Source organism: Centropristis striata, chromosome 11 (genome assembly GCF_030273125.1).
Source record: "Centropristis striata isolate RG_2023a ecotype Rhode Island chromosome 11, C.striata_1.0, whole genome shotgun sequence".
Taxonomy (NCBI): domain Eukaryota; kingdom Metazoa; phylum Chordata; class Actinopteri; order Perciformes; family Serranidae; genus Centropristis; species Centropristis striata.
The window spans coordinates 28,031,889-28,057,323 of NC_081527.1; the positions used below are offsets into that span (position 1 = coordinate 28,031,889).

Consider the following 25,435-nt stretch of genomic DNA (forward strand, 5'->3'; position numbering starts at 1 on the left):
TTTCTTTAATTACGAGGGAAAGTTAGAAGGAAAAATACTCACTTTCATTATGGTTATTGTTAATATTTCAACCAAAGAAGAAAGACCTCATGGGTGATCGGCACCAATAATATCACCGTTCGGATGATAAATTATTTTGTCAGTTGTATTCTGCTTTGAAACAGGATGCACCTTTAACATTGTGTATTCTGTGTTGTGTGCAATCTATTAATCATATTCTTCATATTGAAATTATTGAATTAGCATTGAGAAACAGTTTTACTATGAATCAGAATCAGAATCACCTTTATTTTCTTTATTTACAGAGTAACAAGTACTAGTACAATGAAATTAGTCATCAACCCGTCCACGTATACTTAAACACACATATAATATGACAGAGGTGGACAGGACAGGGAGACAGGTATAAATATGGAACACTTAGGATAAAAATAATACAAGTCTTAGTGGTATAGGCCTCTAACAAGTAAAAAAACAAAATATTTTCTGTAAGATCTGAAAGTTGTGCAGCTATAACCAACTTAACGAGACCTCTTGCCATCATAAGGAACATTTCTGTCTATTTTCTCCTAATAAAACTTGAACTAAAGAGCTCTGCGTGCTGTTCTTTGTGGCTATTATTACTTAAACCCCAGATACAGGATGTACTGCCTGACTGTGTTTCTGTACCTGTGATGTTAACACTCAGCTCGTTTTTTCTGTTCTGTTCTTTTTACAGGAAAGTTAACAAGTGCTACCGGGGACGCTCGTGTCCTATCATAGTCCACTGCAGGCAAGTATAACAACTAAAGCAGTCTGTGTTTCTTTTTTCTTGTGTTTTAATGCTCCTAGCTTACACCCAGGGTTATTAAATGTGGTTTGTTCTGACTGAGATGTGAATTTTAGGATGTTTTTAGTGAGCATCAAGCAGACAAACAGCGTTTTTACTTATAAATGACGTGCTCGGATGATTTGTAGCTGAATTCAGCCAAGTCCCCTATGGTGTCTGTTATCCAGTCCGTGCTGCCATTCTATTTCTCGCAAGCTCTCGTGTCACTTGTCAGTGCGCAGAGGACGAGGGACATTTTAACTGAAAAATTAGCCAAAAAGTTGTGATTTAATCTGACAAACTGTCCACGGAGGAGGGTAACTTTTAATTGGAGGCACTTCAAAGTTTGCAGTGTGTCGTGTGGAGCCAGTGACTGAGAGCGAGAGGAGGGTAAATAGAAGAAGGCAGAGTTGCAGCTGTTTTGTGTGTGTGTGTGTGTGTGTAAAACCACATCTGCATACCGCCAACAACCACCACCACCTGAGGAAATAACTCCAGACCAGTGAGACATAATTAAAACTGTATTTAACAGAGAAATCTGCCACAGTTTTTTTTGTGGAACCCTCCTGCAATGATTGGATTAGAGAGAGGAAAAAATAAACAACTTCCACAATAGATAGCAGTTATGTCCGTCTCATCTCTCCCCCACTAAGTGATCTATTATTTAATATGGTGTAATGGCTTTCCAGGATGGTGAAACTGTACGTTTCTCAGCTGTGGCAGAGTATAAAACCTGTCTTTATAGAGCTACAGCTCCTCACTTACCCGACAAATACAAGTGCATGTTTGGAAACACAGTGAAACTTCTAGTTGAGGGTTCATTACCTGGTTAACTTGAATTGAACCACTCACATACACACTCACTCACACACACACACACACACACACACACACACACACACACACACATACACACACACACACACACACACACACACACTTAAGTGCAGTTTTTCTTGTTTTACCTTTCATCAAATTGAGTCATGCAGCTTCAGAAGTAGCAGGAATTCTGCACTCAAGCTAAAATATTTCCAATTTGCATACACAAGTCTTCGTCTCAGTTGCACTTTCTAATATAATGCACTTATTTTATTATTCAGTATATATCCATTGGCTCAGTATGCAGTCGTATTATATATTAAATATATTTGAACCCATCTTTAAGGCATTTACACACCTGGAGCATTTTATTTCCTTTCTTTGTGTGATTAATTTGCACGTCAGGATATTTTTTATCTGTGTTTTTTGTCACACAAGAATGTTAACACGTTGGAGATCAACTATTTTTTCTAAAATACATCTATTTTCTTTTAGCTTTTTCAAATAAAAGCATCAACCAATTGTGCACAACATATTCCAAACATAAACTTCAGTGCAGATGAGGATTATAAAACAACCTTGAGTCTCTATAGTTGGAACCAAGATGGCAAACTTTATTACTCCTTTCAGTCTTGACATAGCAGATATTCTGTACCTTTCACAATAAAAGCCCTTAACTGTTTACCAGAGGGACTGTTAGTTCACACAAAGCATTTGGTTAAAAAGTAAACTCAACAAAATGACTTAGAATAACTTAGACTACACAAAACCCGACCTCAGGCAGACTGCTGCTCTGGGTCAAGAGGATCCTGGTAGTTTCTCCGCTTCCTGTGAATCTTTTTGAACCTTTTATTAAACAATTGTTGCAGCTGGCGCAAATTTGCATCGCTGCAGGTCTGAAAAGTTCTGATGTGAAATATTCACTGGCAAGTTAAGACCTTCAGACAGTTCAGACCTGCAGTGTAACACAAAGGATCCTGTAAAATGTTAATGTATTTTCTGCAAAGGTAACTTTACCCAATATATGATGAAATGATTGCTACCAAAGTCCTTTCTGTGCATGCCAATGGTAAGCACATGCAGTACTATGTAATACAGTACAGTAATAATCCCACTAGATGATTATCCAGAGTTTAAGATAAACTGTTATGTTGATTCATTGTGCTCCAAAACAGGCCATGCATATCAAATCAGGTGTTTTAAATGATTCTGTTTGTCAGTAACAGTTAACCCCCTGGAGTGCACGAAAGCGCCGGAGCACGACTTCTTCGTGACGTCGAAAAAGGACACAAAATGACTAAAAAAGACACAGAATGACTAGAAAAAAGAGACAAAATGACAAAAAAAGACACAAAATGACAAAAAAAAGACACAAAATGATAAAAAAAATAGACACAACACACACAAAATGACCAAAAAAGACACAAAATGACAAAAAAAAGACACAAAATGACCAAAAAAGACACATAAGACACAAAATGACAAAAAAGAGAAAATTACATAAAAAGACACAAAATGACCAAAAAAGGAGACAACAACAGACACAAAATTACCAAAAAAGACACAAAATGACCAAAAAAAGACACAAAATAGCTAAAAAAAAAAAAAAGACACAACAACAGACACAAAATTACCAAAATAGACACAAAAAAGACACAAAAAAAGACACAAAAAAGACACGAAAAGACATGAAAAGGATTAAAAAATGGACAAAATAGTCCAAGACTCCATAGAGTTAATGCCAGAAGGAACTGCAGAAGTATCCAAAAATGTGGTGAAATAGCAACAAAGTGGCTTCTCTGTTGACTGTTTTTGCTTGGTAAAAAGCAAGGACCCCACTTTGTTTAAGTGGCTTTTATAAGTTTTCTAATGATCAGTGAATGTGCTGCAGCACTCTGTTTAATGAGGAGTCAAAGCTTCTGCTGTGTTCAGATGCTTATTAGGACTTCTGCAGCTGTTTGGTGTCAGGCCTCGTGGCTTTTCTAATGTCAGGCACCAGAACTCCAACTCACAGCAATATTCTCATGTTTCACACGAATTCATGCTCATTCCCGAATCCAACCAGCCAATCATGTGTGAGGACGTATTATTGGAAGGAAGGAGAATCTCTCTCTTTCATCCTGTGGACTTTCACTAGAGCTTTCAAAAGAGTTTGTCAAAGCCAACTGTGCAGGAATATGTATCACCCTAATACACACAGAGAGAAGCATCAGGATGAGAAGTGAGGAAACATGAGTGCACATGCAAAAATTCTACAATCTCACAGCTTTTGGAGAACTTCTCCATCTGTTTTTTTGTTTTGTCTTTAAATTTTTTATCATTTTCTTTTTTCTATCTTGTATGTCTGTCTATCGTGTCTTTTTGTTTCCTTCCCTCTCTTTCCCTCTCATTTTAAATAGAGTCAGAGAAGGCAGCAGACATCTTGACGTGTTTACTCACAGCCCTCAGGCTTCTGCTCTCACACACACACACACACACACACACACACACACACACACACACATCACATATCTTTGATCGCCTTGTAATGATCCTGGCAAGGTGCAGCGATACGACAGATCTAATCACGCTGTAATAACCTGTATGACACACACACACATGGACACACACAAACTGTCTGAGATCTGAGTGATAGTAGAATATGTGCAGCACACACACACACACTGATACTGCAGTGGTACTGCTCAATTAATGCCATCGGGTGTGTTGGAATATGTGTGTGTATGTGGAGGGGGATAACCAAGCCCTAGTGAAAATTAAATATTCAGGAAGCATGGATGCATGCCAGCTAACACACGCACACACAAACACACACACACATACACACACACACACACACACACACACTCTCACTCTTGAGTTTGCTGGATTACACACCAGCCCATGAAATAGAGCAGTAGGGGCGCATACATCAATTTTCAACACTTGAAATAAATCTCGGATACAAAATATTCCCTCTACAGACATTACAGAGTCTAATTCTGTTTTTTTATTTGCTGCACTCAGTCTGTGTTGTCACTTTTAGATGCATTTACATCTGTATCAAACAGAACATGCAAGCATCACTGTTAAACAAGTTCATATTTTGGTGTTAATTCCTTACCAAAATAAAACCAATTTCAGTCTCTCTGTTCCATAATAGCACGCCTTTGAAGTTGTTTATCCCCTTGAAATAGCATTAGAAGACTCAACATATTCAATCTGTCTGACGGCAGTTTACCTGTTTAACACTTGAGTCGGGTTCGTCTGGGATACCAAATAAGTCGTATTATTACAGTTAATCTGAACTCGGGTGTTATAACGTTTCTGTACCATTGTGCAGCAGTGTTTTTACTGGTTTACAGTCTTATTTTGAATTAGCATCAGAGCACGCTGATTCTTACTTGTCTAGAATAAAATACACAACTGCCAGAATAAATCTGTAAAAGTCAACATGATATAAGATCATGTTAAGATAACAAAGATAACAGAAAATGCAGATTTGGTTTGCTGATGGTGTCAGAGTAAACTGTAAAACTGGAAGAATTTGAATGATCGGACAATTTTCTGTACGTTTTTGCTGCAACTAGAAGGAAACACTACAATCTCAGCAGATCATGTTTAACTAATTTAATACTAATACATTTTTTATTTAGTAAAAACAATGACTGGTTGATTAAATGCAAACTAAATAAAACCTCCTAGAATTGAGAATCTCTTAATGTGACTTAAAAATGTATATGCCACATAAGAAGACTATACAAATTTAAGTTCCTGTTAAGACTGCTTTATTTAAAAAGTAATATTGTCCAGAACAGATTTACAAAGGCCAGCTATACCTGCAGACTTCAACAGAAGCACAGTACAATAAAATGGAGGTAATCTGCAACACAGCAGAGCTGCTGACTGTTTAGTTAAATAGTGTCTGTTTAAGTATCCTGGCGTGGGTTTAAACTTTTATTTACTGCATAGTTACCATTATGACAGTTTAGAAAACAAAGGCCATTATGAGATGAAGATAATTTAGTGAAAGCAATTACAGGAAATTAATTTGACCTCTGCAGGTTTTACTATTTTATGCAATCAAAACTTTACATGAGTTTACATACAATGGATGGTGTATGCACAGGTTTTTATGTAATGTGCATCAAGGTTATAATAGTTTTGGATTTTTCATTAGTTTTAGTTTTAATTTCGTTCTGATTTTTTGTTTAGCAAATTCAGTTAGTTTTAATTAGTTTTTAGAGTGTGCTTGCTAGTTTTAATTAGTTTTTATTTTTGGAAAATGCTTAGTTTTAGTTTAGTTTTTATTAGTTTTAGTGTTAGTTTTAGTTTTAGTGCCAGATTGAAAAAAGTCACAATAAATGTTGCCTTTATTTCCTTTGTCTCCATCTCAGCCCCAGTAAGTTCATTAAGTCATAAAACCAGATAGATGAAATAGATTTCATATCAGCCAAAAAGAATTACGTCTGAAAAAAGTTGACAAAAACGAAGGACATTTTCACTGAAATTTTAGTTAGTTTTGTAACCGCAGAATACAGTTTCAGTTAGTTATTGCTTTTTTAAAAGCTCTTGTTTTTATTTTTATTTCAGTTAACAAAAATGTTTTTTCAATTCTAGTTTTCGTTATTTCGTTAGTTTTCATTAACTATAATAACCTTGGTGTGCATATGTGGGGTATTGCAAAATTGATTTTAAAATTCTAAAACATTCTTTTCATATTTCATGTCTTAATTATCATGGAAAGAAAGATATGACAAATATATAAAAGCTGCATTGAGTAAAATTATAATAAAATAAATTAACTGAAGACAAGTAATAATCTGACAAACTGTTTAATTTAATTAATACTTCTCTGTCTCTCTCTCTTCTCTTCTCCCCATTCTGTGTCCTGGTCTCTCGCCCGCCCTGCAGTGACGGTTCAGGGAGAAGTGGGACCTACGTCCTGATCGACATGGTCCTCAACAAGATGGCTAAAGGTGGGTGTTATCTTTTTTTACCCCCTTCTCTATCCTGCATTGGTCCCTACTTTAAACTGCACTGGACAAAAAACATACTGATGTCAGAATATTAATAGTGAAAAGGTAAAAAACAACAACAATATTTTCTAATAACTTGAAAAATCTTAATCAAAGTTCCCCCTGAGCCAGAGACACTAATACTGTTATTATTAGTTTTTGCTTGATTACAGTTTCATTATCTCAGTTAATGACTCTGTAGATTGTTTCTCTCCTGTCATGCCAATAAAACATTTAACTCTATAAAAAAAATTAAAAAAAAGAAGAATTGTGACTTCCATGGTATGATGAGGAAAAAATGAAAGAAGTTTTGTACTGAAGTATGTTCCTACAAACTGTTAAATCAAACCCAGCTGACCTTGAACACTTGATGTGAAGTGTCATCAGGACTCGGTGCATCTGAAACACACTTTGAGTGCATGATAATTACTATAATTAGAGCATGATATAATAAACACAGTGTAGTAATTATGGAGAGGACTGAATATTTAATGGGGCAGTGGCAGTTCATGACACGACATTAAATTAAGTGTCAGATTGCTTTTTTGGGGGGGGAACAAGTGACTTTTACTTCATGAGTTTATGTGATGAGGTCAGTTTTTTAAGCTTGAGGTTATAATTACATTTACAGATAAGCCTTCCTCTGTGCTACTGTATGTATTCATATTCTTCTCACGTTTCGCTGCCTTCAGAAAAACCCTTTTAACCAGCATAGAGAGCCTTGTCTTCACATTATAAATCTCTCGTGGGCTGTTGGGCTTCATGCATGTTACAAGACTTTTATTTAGTTGATTTTGTTTTTAATTTAGTTGCCCTAAAAAGTAGCTAAATGATGATTTAACCTTCTTAACCCCACCAAACGTATGCCTTCTTTAAAGATCGCCAATAATTCATTGTTTATCACACTGTAAAAACAATAATTATTGTCAATATTTTTACTTTCAGACAGTGGTTGAATGGATCATACGTTACAAAAGTTTCCGTTAAAGAAAGTAACCAAAGAAAATTATGATATTTCTGTCAAAATCACTTCATTACATGTGTCATTTAATACATGTCCAAAAATAAAGCGTTTGCACTAACCAGATCTTGTTAAAAAAATTAGCCCCTTCAGCGACACTGTGAAGCCATGATTGATTCTGCTGAGATGAACGGTCACGTGACAAATATTCACTGAAGTCTGTTTACACAGAGCAGAGAGGAGAGGCTGGAAGTAGAGGTTGTAAAAAAATTGTAAATTGTTCAATATGTAGACTATATGGAGACCCATTTTCCCCCCAATATTCATGACACTTGTGGGCACTTGGAAAATTGTTGTATATATAAATTAAATTTTATTCAAACTTTTCCAGTGATTCTGATCATAATAACATACAAATACATTTTTGAGTTAACCTAGCCCACTTCTAGCCATGATTTTGCTGGTTCCATAGAACTGCAAGACTTAGACATAGATTTTATATATTGCAGTGAAATACAAGGCCACAGTGAGTAAAATGTAAGTAAAAAGAGCATAAATCGCCCTTAAACAGCTTGTTGGGGTTCAGAGGGTTAGACAGGTAGAGGAGTAACTTTACTTAAGATGGGTGGTGCACTGTGGAAAATGTTAAAATAATGAAATAACATCATAAACTGAGTATAAATTCAAACATCTCCAAAAGGGTCTGACCACAGTGTGTGTCTTTTTGTTTCTTTATGATAGTGTGTGTGTGTGTGTGTGTGTGTGTGTGTGTGTGTGTGTGTGTGTGTATGTGTGTGTGTCCGTCCCACGGTGGTGCTGCTGTAGCAGAACGAGCTCCTGGGTCTTTAATTCCAGATCAAAGGGTCAGTCGGGCATCAGGGGCCTTTCCCCAGGCTGTCACACTGTGATCAGGGGCCCCAGCATCCCTCCTCAGCACCCAGGGGCCGGGCCGAGAGGGGCGGGGAGGAGGGGTCCTCTGTCCCCTTCTGTGCGCTGAATCCTAAAAAAGAAAGTTCTCAACATCGGATTTTTACCATCTAGCCCAGTTCCAAAACTAAACATCTGTCTGAATTAAATAGGTTGTTAAAGTTGTCAACTTTATGACACCTAATTTCATTTTAATTTTATTCTGTTGCAACAAAAAATAGTTTTTTCTACAAGCCAAAGTCCAAGATGACATACACTCTCCACCCACACATCATGATTTATTTTTAAAACCTTATTTCTTCACTCTCTGTGCAAACAGTCGAGCTTGGTAAAACCAGTTTTATCACATTTATGAAAGATAGGATGCTCTACGTTGTGAATAAGGCTAACTGAGGCCATGTTTAAACAGAATAGTTGATGAAAGTATATTTGATTAGATGAACACGTAATGGTATCAGACCAAAATCAGAAGGTGTCTGAGGTGTTTTATCTAAGTGGATTCAGGACTTATTACTGAGTGTGAAAGGAAATAGGGGTTTACAGTTGACATACAACTTTTCATTGAGAGAAACAGAGCTTTGTTTAAGTACTGACAGCTTTCTCTGTATGTTAGTTTATCTAATTGCCTTTGAAGACGTTTCTGAAACCTGCGGCGTCGTGGAATCTGCAGGAACATTTAATCCTTCAGGTTAAAACATGAAAATCCTCAAAAGTGGATTCAGAAGAGCCTCAGCCGACAGAGATGACGCAAGGCTTTGAGTTGTTACTCTCACTGTGCATTATTTATTTTATTTCACTCCTTTGGCATCAGCTCAGTGAAGTTATGAAGATCAAGTCATACTGCTGGACTTTAAACATATTTGACATGCTTCCATGTCGGTTTTCTTCTACTTTATCTTTATTCTGCACATCAACTGGGAAATATTGTACTTTTTACTTCACTTATCTGACAACTTTAGTACCACGAGGAGAAACATTTTATTACCCAAAATTATGAATATCTTTGGAAATTGTATTATTTTGACAAAATCTACCAACAAAGTAGCAGCTGGAAATAACAGTTTGCATTTTTCAACTGTTAAATTACCCACTCATATCCTGCATGTCTTGATCACAATTTATGTTATGTGTCTTTGTGGGGGAAAAAATGATATAAACCATTTTTTTAAACCCACAAACTCACCTTCAATATTGGGATTAGTCTCAAAAAATCCAACAGCAGTACAACTAGCAGGGTTCTGCTAGTTGTATATGTAAATGTATAAATAGCCCATATATCAGAGATACTCAACCTGCTTTGTCAGAAGTCCAGGGAACAGTTAATGAGCAAATATTAATTGTATTTATTAAACAATAAAGTCCTATAATCCAGCTGCAGCAGCCTGCAGCTCAGGTGTCTGCAGGGGGTTTTGGTCCCCTGGCATTTGTTTTTTAATAAACAAGCTCTAACAATGCTTTTTATGCACTCTGGCACCTCAGTCCTAAACATTGCCATTATGAATTTCTTAACGTTTATTGTGAAGTAATAAAAGGTCAGCAGGCCAGCTGGCTCTCTGTTGGGAGACACATTTGGCCCCCGACGTTAATTTGAGTATCACTGCCATATTTAATACCATAACTATTCTTAGGCACATTATACTGATACAGCTTAGCTACTTTTATTTAAAGAAAAGTGGACTTTTATTATGGGACCAAGATAAAAAAAAAAAAAAACATTTTACTTCTTGTATAATGAAACATCTTTTGTTTATTCCTCCCTAAATGCCTTTAAAACTTGTCCCATCTGGGTTATTTCCTCATATCTGACAAACACTTTATTGGCTCAGTAAAAGTCAAAATGAGTCAACTTCATACTAAATACTTCCTGATCTTCTGCTAAAAATGCAGGTTGGCATGTAGTGATTATCAAAAGGAAGAAAAATCAATGGAGTTTCCAGATAAGCTTCACTTTCTGCAGTCTTACATTCTGCAGAATCAGACCTCTGTGAGTAACTCTGGTTTCCCTCCACCACACGGCTGCTCCGCTCTCCTCCCCCCTCATGTTGGAGGTTTTTGTCTGTCCTGAGAAGCAGGAGGCCCCCAGGTTTGCAGGCTTCCTACATCCTGATCAAAGACACTTCCCACCTCCTCCTCCTCCTCTTCCTCCCTCTCAGACACAGAATCACTCCCTCGCCCTGCCTCCCTCCTCCCTCTCCATTCCCACTCTTTTTCTCCCAAGGAATGAATTGTAAATTCGTCCAAGAATTATGGCGGTGTTGCAGGGTTGAGGAGGTGTTGCTGTGGTTCTCACGTTTTGTTTCCCCCTTCTTCTTCTTTCCCAAAAGGCTCCCTCATTCCCACCTCCCCCCTGCCCCCTCACTCCGCCACCTCCACCGCCCGCCACCCTTCTCTTCATCTTAAGAATCCAATGAAACCCATCGAGTGCCGGAGAGCTTTTCAGCATCCCTCCATTTCTTTTCACTTTCTTTTTTTTTTCCCAGGTCCAGCTGGTGAGCCCGGTCCTCGGCTCCGGCTTTCGGGGTTCTTTTGCGGCCTCCTCAAGGGCCCTGTCTTTCTTTTTTTTTTTATCTTTCTTTCCTCCCTCTCCTCTTCTATAGCTCCCCCTCCCACCCTGCTCAGTCCTGCTCCTCGACCTCCACCCCGAAGCGAGGGTCTTGCAGAGGAGGGAAGTTAAAAATGAGGGGGGGTTTTTTCCGTCTCGTTCATGGGAGAGTTTTTAGCAAAGAGGGAAAGCTCGAATAAGACGATTTTTTCTTTAATACCGTCCATTTTGAGGTTTATCAGAACCAGATCACAATAGCCCTCGGCTTGTTAAGTCCCCCCCCCCCCCCCCCCCCCCCCCCCAATCCCAAAAAGAAAAAAAAACTTGCAGTGAGTAGCGTGTTGCAGCTTTCCTGGCTGGAAGGGAGTCTATTGTGTTGTAAAAAGAAGAAAAAAAGCTCACAAAAAACTGTGAAACAGAATAAGAAAACGGTGTGAATGAGCAGTTCTCCCACTATTCATTTTCCCCTCCGTACATGCAGGAAAAAGAAACGTTATTATGTGCCACAACAAGAAAGAAGTAAAGAGATTTCTTGCGCTTTTTATTTCCTCAGAATTTGGACAGAGGAGGAGGAGGAGAGAAAACAAATTAAATGTTTTTTCTTCCTCTTGTTCTTTGTGGATTTAATTGTTGCTCCCACCTCTCTCTCTCTTGTCTCTTTTCTCTCAGCTGTCTTCCTTCTCCTCTAACATCTATTTTCCCCCTCTGTCTTTTCAAATCATCTCTTTCTCCTTTTTTCCAGCGAATGCTTGTGTACCTGTAGCTATTAGTTCTGCTCCGATGACATAAGGCCATTATAAGCTTAATGTGAGTTTTAACTTTATTATCCTGCCAGAAGATGTTTGTCTCAGACAGGAAAAGAGACTTGCATTAATATATGTAATATATTATCTTGTCAAAAATGTGCTTTAAAAAACACCTTTTTATTTCATACAAGTGCATTAAAAGCACCAAACCTCTGATAGTTTTTTTCACCCATTTATTAACTAATCTACTTGAATACTTTACATTCTGAAAAGCAGCATTAGTGTTTCATGCCGTTCTGTGTATTTTTCTTTCCTTCCTTTTATTCCTTTTCTAAGTCTGTACTCCTTTCACTCCTTATAGAGTCTGACCTGAATGGGATTTCTCAGTAAAAAAGACTCAATAACAAATTATCAGCCAATGTTCCTTTTCCGCACAAAGACATCAAGAATATATGTATAAAAATATATATTTTTCACAGTTATTTAATATTCTCAGAGAGAATATTTTACAGTTACTGGATGATATTGAAGCAACCTTAATGACCCCAGTAAACTTTACTGAGAATTGTATCTTTATGAATACTAGTTATCATGAATAAATACACAAAAACAGCAAAAAAACATGTTCTACTAGAGTTAAAGAGACTAGTGTTGGATATTTAATGTTTGCTTCAAACCCAAGCATGGCATCGTAAGAGTCCCCCAATAAAATATTTAGGTAATCACTTTTCTATTTGCAGATTTAAGTAATACTGATGTCATTAAGCAGTAGTATTAGCCTAATATAATGATATACTGCTTGGATACTTAAATAACAAATCAGAAGGCTTTGAAATGTATTTGAGGTTTATTTGCACCCAAAAAAATACATGCAATGCAAATATAGGGGGAAAACATGTGCATTGTTCATTTGCACATTCATATCCATATTGTGAGGTGTCACATGCATTGATAAGAGTTTGTAACTAAGGATTTATTATTTACTCCATAGTCCTGCTGATTAAAAGGGCTCAGCAGGGAAGACATGCCGCTCCACCAGAAACATGAGTAAAAATACATAGATAGTAGTCTTTCATAGCATCTTAGTCGTGATAATAAGCAAATTGAAATAATCCATTCAGCTGATCACCAATTGGCACAAGCCTAGAGCCAGACTGCATTAGCTGCAGGCATCTTCCTGCCTGAGACATTTCAACTGTGTATTCTGCCCTTTTACTCTTTATAAAAATGTGCAAATGTACATTTGCTACTGGGTCTTAAATGGCCCCTTAAGGTGAAAAATATCCTTTTGATGCATCATTTTTTAATCTAATCTTGTATTGATCTAATTTTCTCCTGTGTGAAGACCGCTTAAAACATATTTGTCTTTATGTCCCCACCACTTTTCAATACAATGTGACACCCTTGTCTAAAGCAGCAGACCTGAGACCTGGGTTGAGTCTTGACTTGGACTTAACTGCAGTGAAACTCTACACTTGACTTCCTAAAGATGAAAACTTGCTTTAAGATTTAAAAACCAAAAACAGCTTTAGTAAAATCTTGAAACGTTGAATAATAAATAAGACTAACACACCCTGACGACAACACTTATAATTAAGTTTTAAGAAAAAGGATCTTCACTCAACCTTAGAGAATATACACTACAGGCCACAAGTTTGGAAGCAACTTAAATGTTCTGTTCACAATGGCTTTCTTAAAAACCAGTCTGGATTCTTTGGATTTTTGGATGTGTTTACTGCATGATCAGACTTTACCTTTACTGAATTGAACCATTTTCCTCAATTTACCTTTAGTTATACATTGATGTTACCAGATCATTGCTGAATAAATGTTAACAAAAGAAAAGAAGGGCTTAGTTTTAGGGTTGAGAAGATTTGGAAGAGTCACAACTTCAGAGCAAAAGTAAAAAACAAATCACAGTTTGCATTATTCACTTTAGCTCTTTGGCTTTTGTGAGTTTGGATACAAAAATCCCAATAAATCTCAACTGTGTTCATATCTCTGACAAAAGAAACAAGAGTCCAGATTTATACATTAAGGAAAGAAGGATACACAAAGTCTAAGCAATAAAAACCCAAAGACCTGATAATTATGGTAAAAATGTGTTCTAATAAGTGCCTCTTTCTATAATAATCACGTTTATTTTGTTGCAAAATATAGCAGTGAAACTATGATCTTTTTTTGTACAAATCTGATCTTGCTTCCAAACCTTTGGCCTGGAGTGTATCAAGTGATCATATGATAATGCACTTCAGAAGCAGATACATACATTATATTCTGTTTGTGGTATATGTCAGATAGTCTGACCAGTATTTAGCCAGAGGTCATCCTGTCGACTGCTGGCAGCCACACTGTCATCAGCTGGCGGGCATCCTGCCAGCCTGGCAAGCCGACAGGCTGACTGGCAACTAAACTGGGACCAACACACACACACACACACACACACACACACTGGCATGTTAGGTTTTGGCAGGGGCTGGCAGCGCTCCACCTTCTTGAGCTCAAAGGCTACAGGACGACTATCAAAGGGCAGCGAGGAGCTTTAAGATCACCTCAGTCTCTTTCAGAAAATGCTGCAGACATGTGGGCCTGTGATTTCCCTCACAAAGTCCTCTCCAACAGTTTCCTTTCCTCTTTATCTTTTTTCATCCCGACAACAAAACACCACCACCTAGCTGTTTGTGGAGCCCGTGTCTGTGTGTGTGTGTGTGTGTGTGTGTGTGCGTCTGTGTGTGTGTTTGTTTGTGCAAAGAGGATGAATGTAATCGCCTTTTGCTGTTCTAAAGGGAGTCGGTATAAAACAGCAGATTGACAGATGTTAGCTGGATTATCTTGGTGGCAATTTGAACACGATCCAACACATATATATGTGTGTGTGTTCTTGTGTGACAGGTGCCAAGGAGATTGATATTGCAGCGACTCTGGAGCACCTGCGGGACCAGAGGCCGGGAATGGTTCAGACCAAGGTAACACACACACACACACACACACACACACACACACACACACATTCTTGTACTTCTATCTTTGTGAGGGGGACCTCATTGGAACAGTGAATTACCTTGCAAGGTTATAATGGTTTTGAATTTTTCATTAGTTTTAATTTTGTTGTGAATTTTTGTTTACAAATTCAGTTAGTTTTAATGAGTTTTTAGAGAGAGTTTGCTAGTTTTAGTTTAGTATTTATTTTTTGAAATGCTTTAGTTTTAGTTTAGTTTTTATTAGTTTAATTTTTTTGTAATGTGGTATTTGTTGGGTGGGAGATTAAAAGAGGTCACAGTAAATTTTGCCTTTATTTCCTTTGCCTCATCCATCTTCATTATGTATGAAAAAAGTTGACAAACACAAAAACGAAGGACATTTTCATTATAATTTAGTTAGTTTTTTAACCACACAATACAGTTTCATTTAATTATCATTATCATGTGACCTTTAACCCATAAAACAAAATCTGAAATCTCTAAAAAGCCTTAAAGAAGTGAGGACCGGCCAAAATGTCCTCACTTTGCAAAAATGTCCTCACTCTGTTGGTTAAAAAAGTGTTCTGGTCGGAAGTGTAGGAAGTACAAGAACACACACACACACCTGAATCTGTCCCTTGTGATTTGTGGCAGCGAGGCAACACATGCGACACTGCAAAAACAAAACGTGTTTTAACAGTCTAACATTTACATTTTTAAAGATGCTGCTTCGTGTGATTCATGAAGCAGAAGATTTAAACACAATGTCAGTCAGTATTGCCCCAAGATAATAATAATAATTTACTAAACGTGTGCAGTTTTACATAATTTCAGATCATGATTATCACCACATCTGTACAAAGTTACTGAAGAGCAGATAATAAATATACGACAAAAAAAAAAGCTTAAACAAAACTTGCTAAAGAAGTCCACTGTGACCAACTACAACCATCAGATCTGCTAATGCAATTTCGTGGTTATCGTGACAGCCAGAGTTTACCTGTGACATTACATAATTTTGCTTATATACAGTATATGGGCCAGGTTCATTGCAATAAAGTCTGTCCCATCAAGTTTAATATTGTTACATAATGTTTTGCAGTAATCTTATTACAATTACAATCTACTGAAAGTGACATCGCTGCACGTTACATTCAGACTGCATGGGAATAGTGGCCCAAATCTGATAAGATTTTTTTTCTCAACAGTGTGAACATCACAAAAGAAATTTTCAAATCAGACCTGGACCTCTTTCATATCTGGTCCTAAATCAGATCCAGGTCTGATGATTTCCAATCTGACCTCAGTCTGAACAGTCACTTTTACATCACTTTTGAGCCACAATCATCACAAATATGCATTGCTCTCTTTCTCCTCATCCTTCTTCTCATTATCATCTGCTCAGAACTTCTTCGGCTTACACCGTAAATGCTGACTTTACACTTGTGAAGTCTTCGTTATTGTTCTTCTGCGGGGTCATGCCGGTCAGTTCAGGACCATGAGCAGTTCACACTGGAGTCTGACATGAGATGATGAGATTGAGATGAGATTCAACTTTATTGTCATTGAACAGAGTAACAAGTACTAGGACAACAAAATGACCATTAACCCGTCCAACATATACGTAAACATACATACAATATGACAAAGGGGTGGACAGGACAGGAAGACAGGAATGGAAGAAATACAATATAACAAGAGGATAGGGGAGCAACATGAGCACATATTCAATACATCTCACAACATGAAAAACTTTTGACTTGCATTTGGAATGGGGGCAGAGATAGCCAGCATAGACAAGCAGCCCTTCCGGTCCTGCAGCCATGGCAGCGCTGGTCACAGACCCGCTTGGCATACTGGGGGTACAAAGCGGCGAAGGCGTTGGATGGGGGGTAGTAGGGTGGGTGACTGCATATCTGTATATGTGGCCGTGTAGTGTAGTGCCTGTTTTTAGACCACATTTTAAAAATAATGTGAACAGCCAAACTCCAACTCCAAAAAATGCTCCAAATTGAACATTTAGACCTGCAGTATGAACACAGTGTGAACTTCCTCAACACTGACGACAGCTAAAAAAAAACATGTGGAAAGCTCATTTTCAAATGCTCCAATAAAATAAGAAATTCTGATCGCATAACTGACAAACCAAGGTTGCACCAAACGTAAGGAGACGAAGGGAAACCAATGATTGATGACAAACTCCATCAGTGGAACAACTGCAGGGCAGTCTAACATTTAAAGAGCTGAGAGCAGATCATACACCTCTCTGTCTGAGTTTGGAAAGAAAGTTAGTTTGATATATCGTCTCTGCAAAGTCACAAATGTCATCTTGTCATTCTTGAACGGGATATTTAGTCATTGACAGTCGCTGGGATCAAACCTGCGACCTCCACGTCACCGTGCGGCCTCTCTAACAGTAAATCACTCCTCGATTAAAGCTTCATTTTATCTGAAAGTCTGATGCTGGCCCAGTGTGAGATAGGCTGGATTTGCAGTTTTTTGGGGAGGCTCGTTCCTTCACATCAGGCGAGATCAATCGATTTCTGAGAAGTAATTGAACAAGGATTATAGTCAGGTCTGCACAGATCACACAGGAATATGTATAGAATTCAAATGGGTGGTGATAATCTGTGCTAAAACCTGCTCCCAGGGTAACACTATCAGAAGTTCTGAGGCAGCTTTCTTAGTTTTCTGAACCGAATGAAAAGAGTACTTGAAATGGAAATGAGGTTCCATGAAGTTTTTTTATTTTTTAGAAGTATTAGGAGAGGGAATGATCGAGGTCAGAAAAGTTAAACACACACATTTTAGGTAAGGTTAAGAGTTTGTAAATCCTTTGTTGGTGTTATATTTTGCACAGACACATGCAGTACAGTAAATCCTAATGTTGCACAGCCTCAGAGGCCTCAGAGCTCCACCTCAAACAACCAGTCATTCTCCGTCACGCAAGCTGACGCCTGGCCTGTCTGGAAACTTCAATTACCATCTGATCTGTGAACATAATTAGAAAGGAAAACCAGGATGTGTGTAAAACATCAGCCGTATCGATCCGGGCTTTATTAAACCATGCATCCTGAACAAACGGCTGTCACAGAGCTCTCGCTGCGTTCCTCACACATTGATTCCCCTCGTGGTGCAGAGTGCTGGCCTCGCCTCTCTGATTTCATTTCTGCTTCTGATGAGGGGAGATGTTATTCTGGCGCTTTATCTTCCACTTCCTGTAATGATACAGTCAGCCCAGTGTGTGGGTCTTCCAAACATTATGAAATATGACTTCTAGACGTTTCAAAATAAAGGTTGCAGCATTTACCAAGAGGGCATTTTCAGCAGTAATCCTACTTTAAGTTCCCTCTACTCAGAAATGTGTTTTGTCCTTTTTATGTCGCCTAAATTTTCTGACCTCCACTATACTGACCTGAAGGTTTGTCACTATAGGGGGTTGTAGAACCTGATGATGTAATAAATTCCCGATAATGTAATAACCCCGATAATGTAATAAAAATCTGCACTTGAGTCCATTGAAAATGTAATAAAAGCTGACAATGTAATAACTTCCCGATAATGTAATAAAGTGCATTTCTCAATAATGTAATACACTTTTTTACCAATAATGTAGTAAAGTATAACATTATTCGCAAGTCCTGATAATGTAATAATTCCCCAACATTGTAGTAATTTAACAGCAGACCACCCATTACTTGGGTTCAAGTGGTGATACTGTGTAGGCAACACTAGCTCAAGAGCTCTAGTGCCACCAACAGGTCAAAGTTGAATGTTTATTAACTTTTGACCCGTTCATGCGGATGAACGGGTCAAAACGAGGTATCCATGACACACGAATGCATTCAACAGCTTCTTGAAATCTAAAGGTGCTTGGTGTTATACTTTATTACATTATTGGTAAAAAGTGTACTACATTATTGGGAAATGCCCTTTATTACATTATCGGGAAGTTATTACATCATCAGGTTTTATTACATTTTCAATGGACTCAAGTGCAGATTTTTACTACAATATCGGGGTTATTGAGTCTGGGGGCTCACTGATGTTTCCTCTAACGAAGAAAATAGACCAGACGCTGAAGCTATCTCTGCTGATCAAGCCACACCCAGCTCACACTGCTCTTTCACCAGTCAACCTAGCACAACCAGCGTTGACCAGATCCAGAATTTTTCAAAGAGTAGATGTATGTGGGGCGTCCTGGTGGCTCACACTGGTAGAGCGCTTACCATGTAGGCTGAGTCCTTGCTGCGGCAGAGCCGGGTTCGAATCCGGCCTGTGCTCCCTTTGCCACATGTCTTCCCCTCTATCACCCCCCTTTCAATATATCACTTTCAATAAAGCAAAAAAATGCCAAAAAAATTATCTTTAAAAAAAAAAGAGTAGATGTGTTTCCAGCCTTTGCTCAAAGTTTGTTTTTTTTTAAGTGGGAAACACCATGTTTAATAAAATATGAATCAAAGCAGAGTAAAACATGTCTGGAGGGGAACTTTAAAATCACATTTATTATAGATAATTCTGTCTTTGCAACTTTTCGAAAGAAAACTGTGCTCTGTGCTTTGATTGATGTGCAATTCCAACTTCTCTAATAAGAACATTATAATGTTACATTGTCAACTGTAAATCAAAATATAGATTTTTTTTTCCCCACCACTCACCTGTCACTAAGAGTAAACCTGTCAAAGAGATTAAATCAAACTGAATGTACAGATGTTTGGGGGGAACAAAAGCAGGACTTTGCAGGAACAGTGCAGAATTATGTTCTACAGGATCTGCAGGACATATGTTTTAATAGTGCATTATGTAACCCATCAACTGTTACACTGCAGAACTGCATGCTGGGTAGAGTTTGATCTCCGTTGCTTGCTACAGTACATTTAAGAATAGATGAAGGCAGATAAACCAATGATAATATATTGTTTAAGAGGAAATGCTTTTGTTCTTGGAAATAGCCTGGTCCCAAATAGCTATAGCTGTTAGCAAATGGCACCTGTACTCTAGCATTGCTCGGGCATGCAGCTCTGTGATGGCAGGTCTATTATCAGTAGCACTGTGTCGAGTGTGAAGTTGTTTAGATGAGCGGATCTCATGAAAGCAACACCTGAGGCCAAACATTTTAAAACATTTAAAAGTTTTTCCAAAGGGCTCTTCGGCTGCACATATCACTGAAATCACACTTGGATCTAATCCACTGTAATGTCCAGATTATTCCCACAGGTGATTCACTACTACTTTTTTCTTTCTTCTCTCTTTTTTCCCTTTCTTCATCTTCCTGCAGGATCAGTTTGAGTTTGCGTTGACGGCCGTGGCCGAGGAGGTGAACGCCATTCTGAAAGCTCTTCCACAGTAGGAAGGAGCACCTCCTTCTGATGGACCTCCTTCTGTCTCATTTAGAGGACAGTCCCTGTTATACTCCCTCATGTTTCCTCCTCCCATCTCCTCAATACTCTCTCCTGTTTCCACCTCCTCCTTTCTCCTCTCGTTCTTCCCTTCTGTCTCATTCTGTCTCCTCTTTTCTCAACTTGTCATCCCAGTTTTCCTCCTTTTTTCCCTCAATCCAGTTGCTGCAAATTTTTTCTTGTCTTTTCCTGTCCTCTCCTCTTCCACGCTGTCTCATTGCTTCATCTATCTCTCCCCACCTTCTTCCACTATATCTCGCTATTCTCTCTTGTCCGTTTTTTCCAAATATCTCCCCCTTTCCTCGCCCTACATTTCCTCATTTTAACGACCTCCTATCTCTTATGTCTCCTCTCCTTTTCCTTCCACTCATCGCCCCCTCCTTTCCCCATCTCCTCCTCTCCTCCCATCTTAGTAAACATTGTGCCAGGAACCCGTTGAACCAATCCTGAACATAGATAGACCTTCCTTCTATTGTAATGATCCATGCAGCCTGTTTTCCAAAGCCACATTCAAACACATTTTTCATATATTGATAAAAATGTTTCTCTAGATTCTGTTAAGAGTGTATTTATTATAGCTTCTGTTGGATTAGTCTTTGTTTCTGAGTGTGTGTGATGTTGATCATCATGTCTCTGTATCACAAAAATCGTACTTGTGTCTGATTTTTAGAGCTTTCTGATATCTTGTGTCACAGTGCAACTCATCTGTGATTTTATCTGGCATTGAGGATTTATTTTATCTCAACAGTAAGTGATGAAAAACTGCCAGTGGGGGTGTTGTTTCCAAAAATTGTGACAACTCCATTCTGCAATTTTCCTCTTACTGTGAGAAAATTAAAAAGATGCTGGTACTGGATGTGAGGTAAAATAATATGGATATATATTTTTTCGACGTGTAATTCTCATTATCTTAGTAGAAGCAATATTGTGTTTCTTCAACCTGAATCGTTATCTCTCGTGGACAACCAATATCGTGGCTTGTCAGTGAAGTTACACTCATGTCTGCCTTAATAAAAACACAGTAGATGGACTTGTGTCCAGCCACGTGGAAACTAGGCTAGTGTGGAACACTTTATTTTAAAATGGCCTTATTGCAGCGGATTAACCTGTGGATTAAAGGTTTGCTGGAATGGAAATCTCAGATAAACACTAAAGAAAAAGCATGTCTTTAAAAATCCGGCGACAGGAAGTTACCCTCTGTCCAAAAGTTTGTGAAAGTCTTTGAAATAGTTCAACAGCAGTAATCTTGCATACTTTGAATAATAAATGATTAATAACTTTGAACCACAGAACGCTGGAATGATGCCATTAAAAAATAAAGTGTTTCTGACTGGTACTTTTATGATCAAAGAGGATAGTCTTGCTTCTGAATAGCAGTTCTTCTATGTAGCATTAATGGATGATTTGTACATGTACAGTAGCTGAACCTGTGTTGCATTGAAAACTAGTAGCAGTGACACTTGTCAGCTGGTTTTTCCCAAAGGCATCTTGAGAATAACTGAATTTTTGTTCTGCTGTGACATGAAAATGAAATGTTTTATCATGCTCCTTTCGTTTCCCTGCAGTATTTTACCTTAGTGGATAAAAAATGGCAGTGCTGACTTTTTCTTCACTTCCAACCTCATTAAAATTCAAAAAATAAATTAAGTTGAAGCAAATATTCCATCTTAATTATATGTAGAAGGTTTGAAGAGTCTGTGAGTTGATTATCATATTGTATGGAAATGAATTGAAACTAATGGCTGCCTAAAAAGCAGACAGACTACTTTAAAAGTCTGAAGGTTTCCCACATGGATTCATAGATTGTCAGCAGTAATTAGAAGTATAATTGCTTTGTATATTTAAAGGGGGTCTAGTATGGTGCTTTAAGATGCAATCAATCCTACAGTCTGTGTCTGTTGGACTTATTTTAGATTCTTACAGCACAATTAAAGGCAATTAAACTCACATATTTTACAAGTAGCCATTATATTGAATGTTTCTGGTAACCTGTTGAACACGAGCAAAAGATCGTTTCGTTTTTCTTACCTTTCCAAATAAAAGTAACTCCCTGGGTTTTTGGGTAAACAGATAACTAACACAACAATATACCTAAAAGTCAGAATAGGCTGTTTGCCATTTACTCCAACAATTACATTTAGACAGTTCTATTTAAAATGATTAAAACTAAACACAAAGAAAAGAACATGGGTTTGGTTAAAATTAGTACATTTAAATATGTGACATGGTTACGTACTAACATGATCATTTATTTAATTTAGCGGCAAATGTCCAAGCAAGCAGTCCAATATGCGGATTTTGCTGCTCTTTATATCACATCACTTGACTTCCTCCTTTGCTCTAGTACTAATTTATACAGCCACTAGAGGTTGCCACCTAACAACAACATAATATGGGTCTTAATAAGCTGCTAGTACGTCCTTAAGCATTTTTTTTTTTGGTGAGGACTTTAAAGTTTTACCCATATATCACTGTGTTTATTGGCTGAGAGTAATAGTACTCATACACAAACATATTGTTATCTAAAGATACCTTTGGGAAACAGCTCATAGTTTGTGTAAAATCACCTTAATTTCACTGCTTCCAATTGGCTGTCACTAAATGAACAGTTTTAAAGATTCTGTCCATCAAATTCTAGTTTTCTTTGTGTATTTGAATCACTAATAATATGACTTGCGTACTATGCTACTAGTGCATGGCTATTTATTCAGCAAATCAGTGTGCTGTATTTTCTTGTGGCCTCAAGACGATCTTAGCAAAACTCTTCAAGCAAACAAACAAGTGTTCGCTTTTATTTTAGACTTTTGTATTGCACGAGAAGCTCCAAGGACCTTAAAAAGTGCAAAAGCCAAGGATTATCATCTTTAGACTGTGCAGATCATGGTTAAGAGAGAGTTGAAAGGTAGCGCAGTGTCGATATGATGTAATGCTGCAGCAAGCTGGTGTCATGTTGTTGGAATCAACTCCATTTTTCATCACAAGATTGAAACTTTCTGCAAGAAATGGTCCTTATAACAGCCTGTTATGTGATGTAATACGGGATCTAAGTGATACCTTCATGTATGTTGGAAGTATGTATTGAAAGAATTTTAATTATCTGATTCTACCAGCCATTTCTAATGCCAGTCAAAACTAAACTTCTTATAATGGGTATTTCCTCAGTAGGTCATATTCCCCCAATGCAGTTTTGTCTTTCACACATTTCATCAAGTATCAATAGATGGCTGGTCTGTTGCATTAACACTGTACATAAACCAAAAAAACAACAGAAGATATTTTGTTCTATTGGTGTAAACAACTTGTGAATAAAGTCTCATTGTCGATGCAGTAATGTAATGCAATCCTGACTTGTTAGTTTTGTCTCTTTTTTCTGTCTTACCACTGTTCACAAAACTTGTGCTCGGGATGTATTTGTACACAATCATTTGTACCATCTGGGTGGGCGTCGAAACATCTGTTTTATCGAGCACCTAACAACCGGCTGCATTTTTAATCAGACATGGCGGCGTTAGGTTAGGCGTGATTTTTTTTTTTTTTTTTTTACACTCATCCAGGAAAAGTTTTCCAAGAACACCTACTCTTTTCCTTCAGCATCACTCTGCCTCTCATTCACAATTTTTCATACTTTAAAGTTGTTCACAGGGAGCTGCCACCTAATTCATCCATAAATTGTCTACTCCAATGCAGAAGTGACTGCATTCTTCCTAATATCCAGCAGGGCGCGACTCCACAGGGGGAAAAAAGAACTCCAATTGTTTAGAAGTCTATAAAAAAAATTACCTCAGTAAACATTCTCGTAGTGAGTTTATGGTCTCAATCAATAGTTTCAAGTCCTCTTCAATACAACATGATGGTTGTTTGATTAAGAAGTTGCTGCCACTTTGTACATTTTAGTACTCTAGAACTTGTTTTTGTGTCCACCATGATTTGGTCTACAAACTTTGACCCTTTTGCAGTGTGTTGTCAGTTCATGAAAGTTAGCTGTAACATTTTGGATACCTAAAAACGGTTTGTTCAGTGTTTAGATGTACTACAAAACAGGAAAAAGAGATGGCTGTTGTATATTTTGCTTCATTGTACTCTTCTGCAGCTCCGTGACTCCAAATATTGTCACTTACGGCTCCAAACAACCAAAATGGTGACGGCCAAAATGCCGAACTTGAAGCTTAAACACAAATGAGTGACATCATGGTGGCTCTGTCCACTTTCTTTTCTTCTTCTGGGTCCAACAAGAAAAAAACTTGGAAAAATGTAAAAGCTAAACATTCATAAATGTAAAGTATATATTTCCAGTGTATAAAGAAACCTAGAGAAGCATGAAGAGTTGTATTAAAAGGAAAAACAAACATCTATAATAGGGATGTAGTTGACATTGCTCTTGTAATTAAAATACTAAATTAATTAATTTAAGGTGCACCAGTGACAATAATTGCAGTAAAGAGCTAGGAAAGAATAGCATATAGTCAAAAGGAAGGCAGAAAACCAAAAGCCAATGGGTTGATGTTGCTCATCTTTTCTATATAAATGTTCAAATTAAACATCCTCAATATTTAAGTATAAAAGGCCTTGCCTTACACTACGAGAGCGAGGGGAAATGCCTTTTTTTCTGGATTGCATGCCCTTTTGCATTCAGTAGAATTGGCTGTTTCTGCTCTCCTTTCTAACACACACACACACACACACACACACACACACACACAATAGCAAACCATGCTAAACAGACCATCATGAGGAAAATAATGTCAGGAAGCATTTTTTGAGGAACCAATGATAAAGGCAGAGCATTTGCAGGGAAAAAAAGATGCGTTTTGATTTACCTAGATCTGAGCACTACGAGCAGCTTCAGTCATGTTTCTCTCTGACTTGTGAAAGTAAGAATTCAAGCACAGGTGTTACTAATTACATTAACGATGGCTCCAATACATGCACCTGCACCATAGCTGCAAAGAGCTGGCATGGACAATAGCAAGAGCCTGAAACTACAGCAGGTAAAAGGAATATTATCATGTTAAATTATGAATATTATCAGTATAATTATCATGTTTTTGAGGGTTGGAGATACCTGCTCAGCTCTATAAAAAGGAAAGATTCTGTGGCCAGAAATGTCTGTTTTCTTTTTTAACACGTAGGCATGACACCAGCCTGACATTATTATTCAACCAGCGTCTTTTTTAGATGAAGCAAGTGGATGAATAGCTTTTTTCGAGTGCTTATTCAGGTGAAACAGCAGCTTTGGTATTGATTGCGGAGAAAACGCTCTCGGTACATAAGCTTGT

The 25,435-nt window shown here is 37.7% G+C and overlaps 1 protein-coding gene across 3 annotated transcripts in view; it reads left to right on the forward strand.

Moving 5' to 3' along the window:
• The window catches only part of LOC131980073 (receptor-type tyrosine-protein phosphatase N2-like), a 314,375-nt gene extending 290,869 nt beyond the window's left edge, over positions 1–23,506 (forward strand). For all 3 annotated transcript variants that reach the window (XM_059344220.1, XM_059344221.1, XM_059344222.1), the window contains exons 20-23: positions 719–772; positions 6,521–6,585; positions 14,693–14,766; positions 20,039–23,506. In XM_059344220.1, the coding sequence (XP_059200203.1) occupies positions 719–772; positions 6,521–6,585; positions 14,693–14,766; positions 20,039–20,110 (265 nt within the window). In that variant the 3' untranslated portion in view covers positions 20,111–23,506. The remainder of the gene's footprint in view (positions 1–718; positions 773–6,520; positions 6,586–14,692; positions 14,767–20,038) is intronic.
• The last annotated feature ends 1,929 nt before the right edge of the window (positions 23,507–25,435 follow it).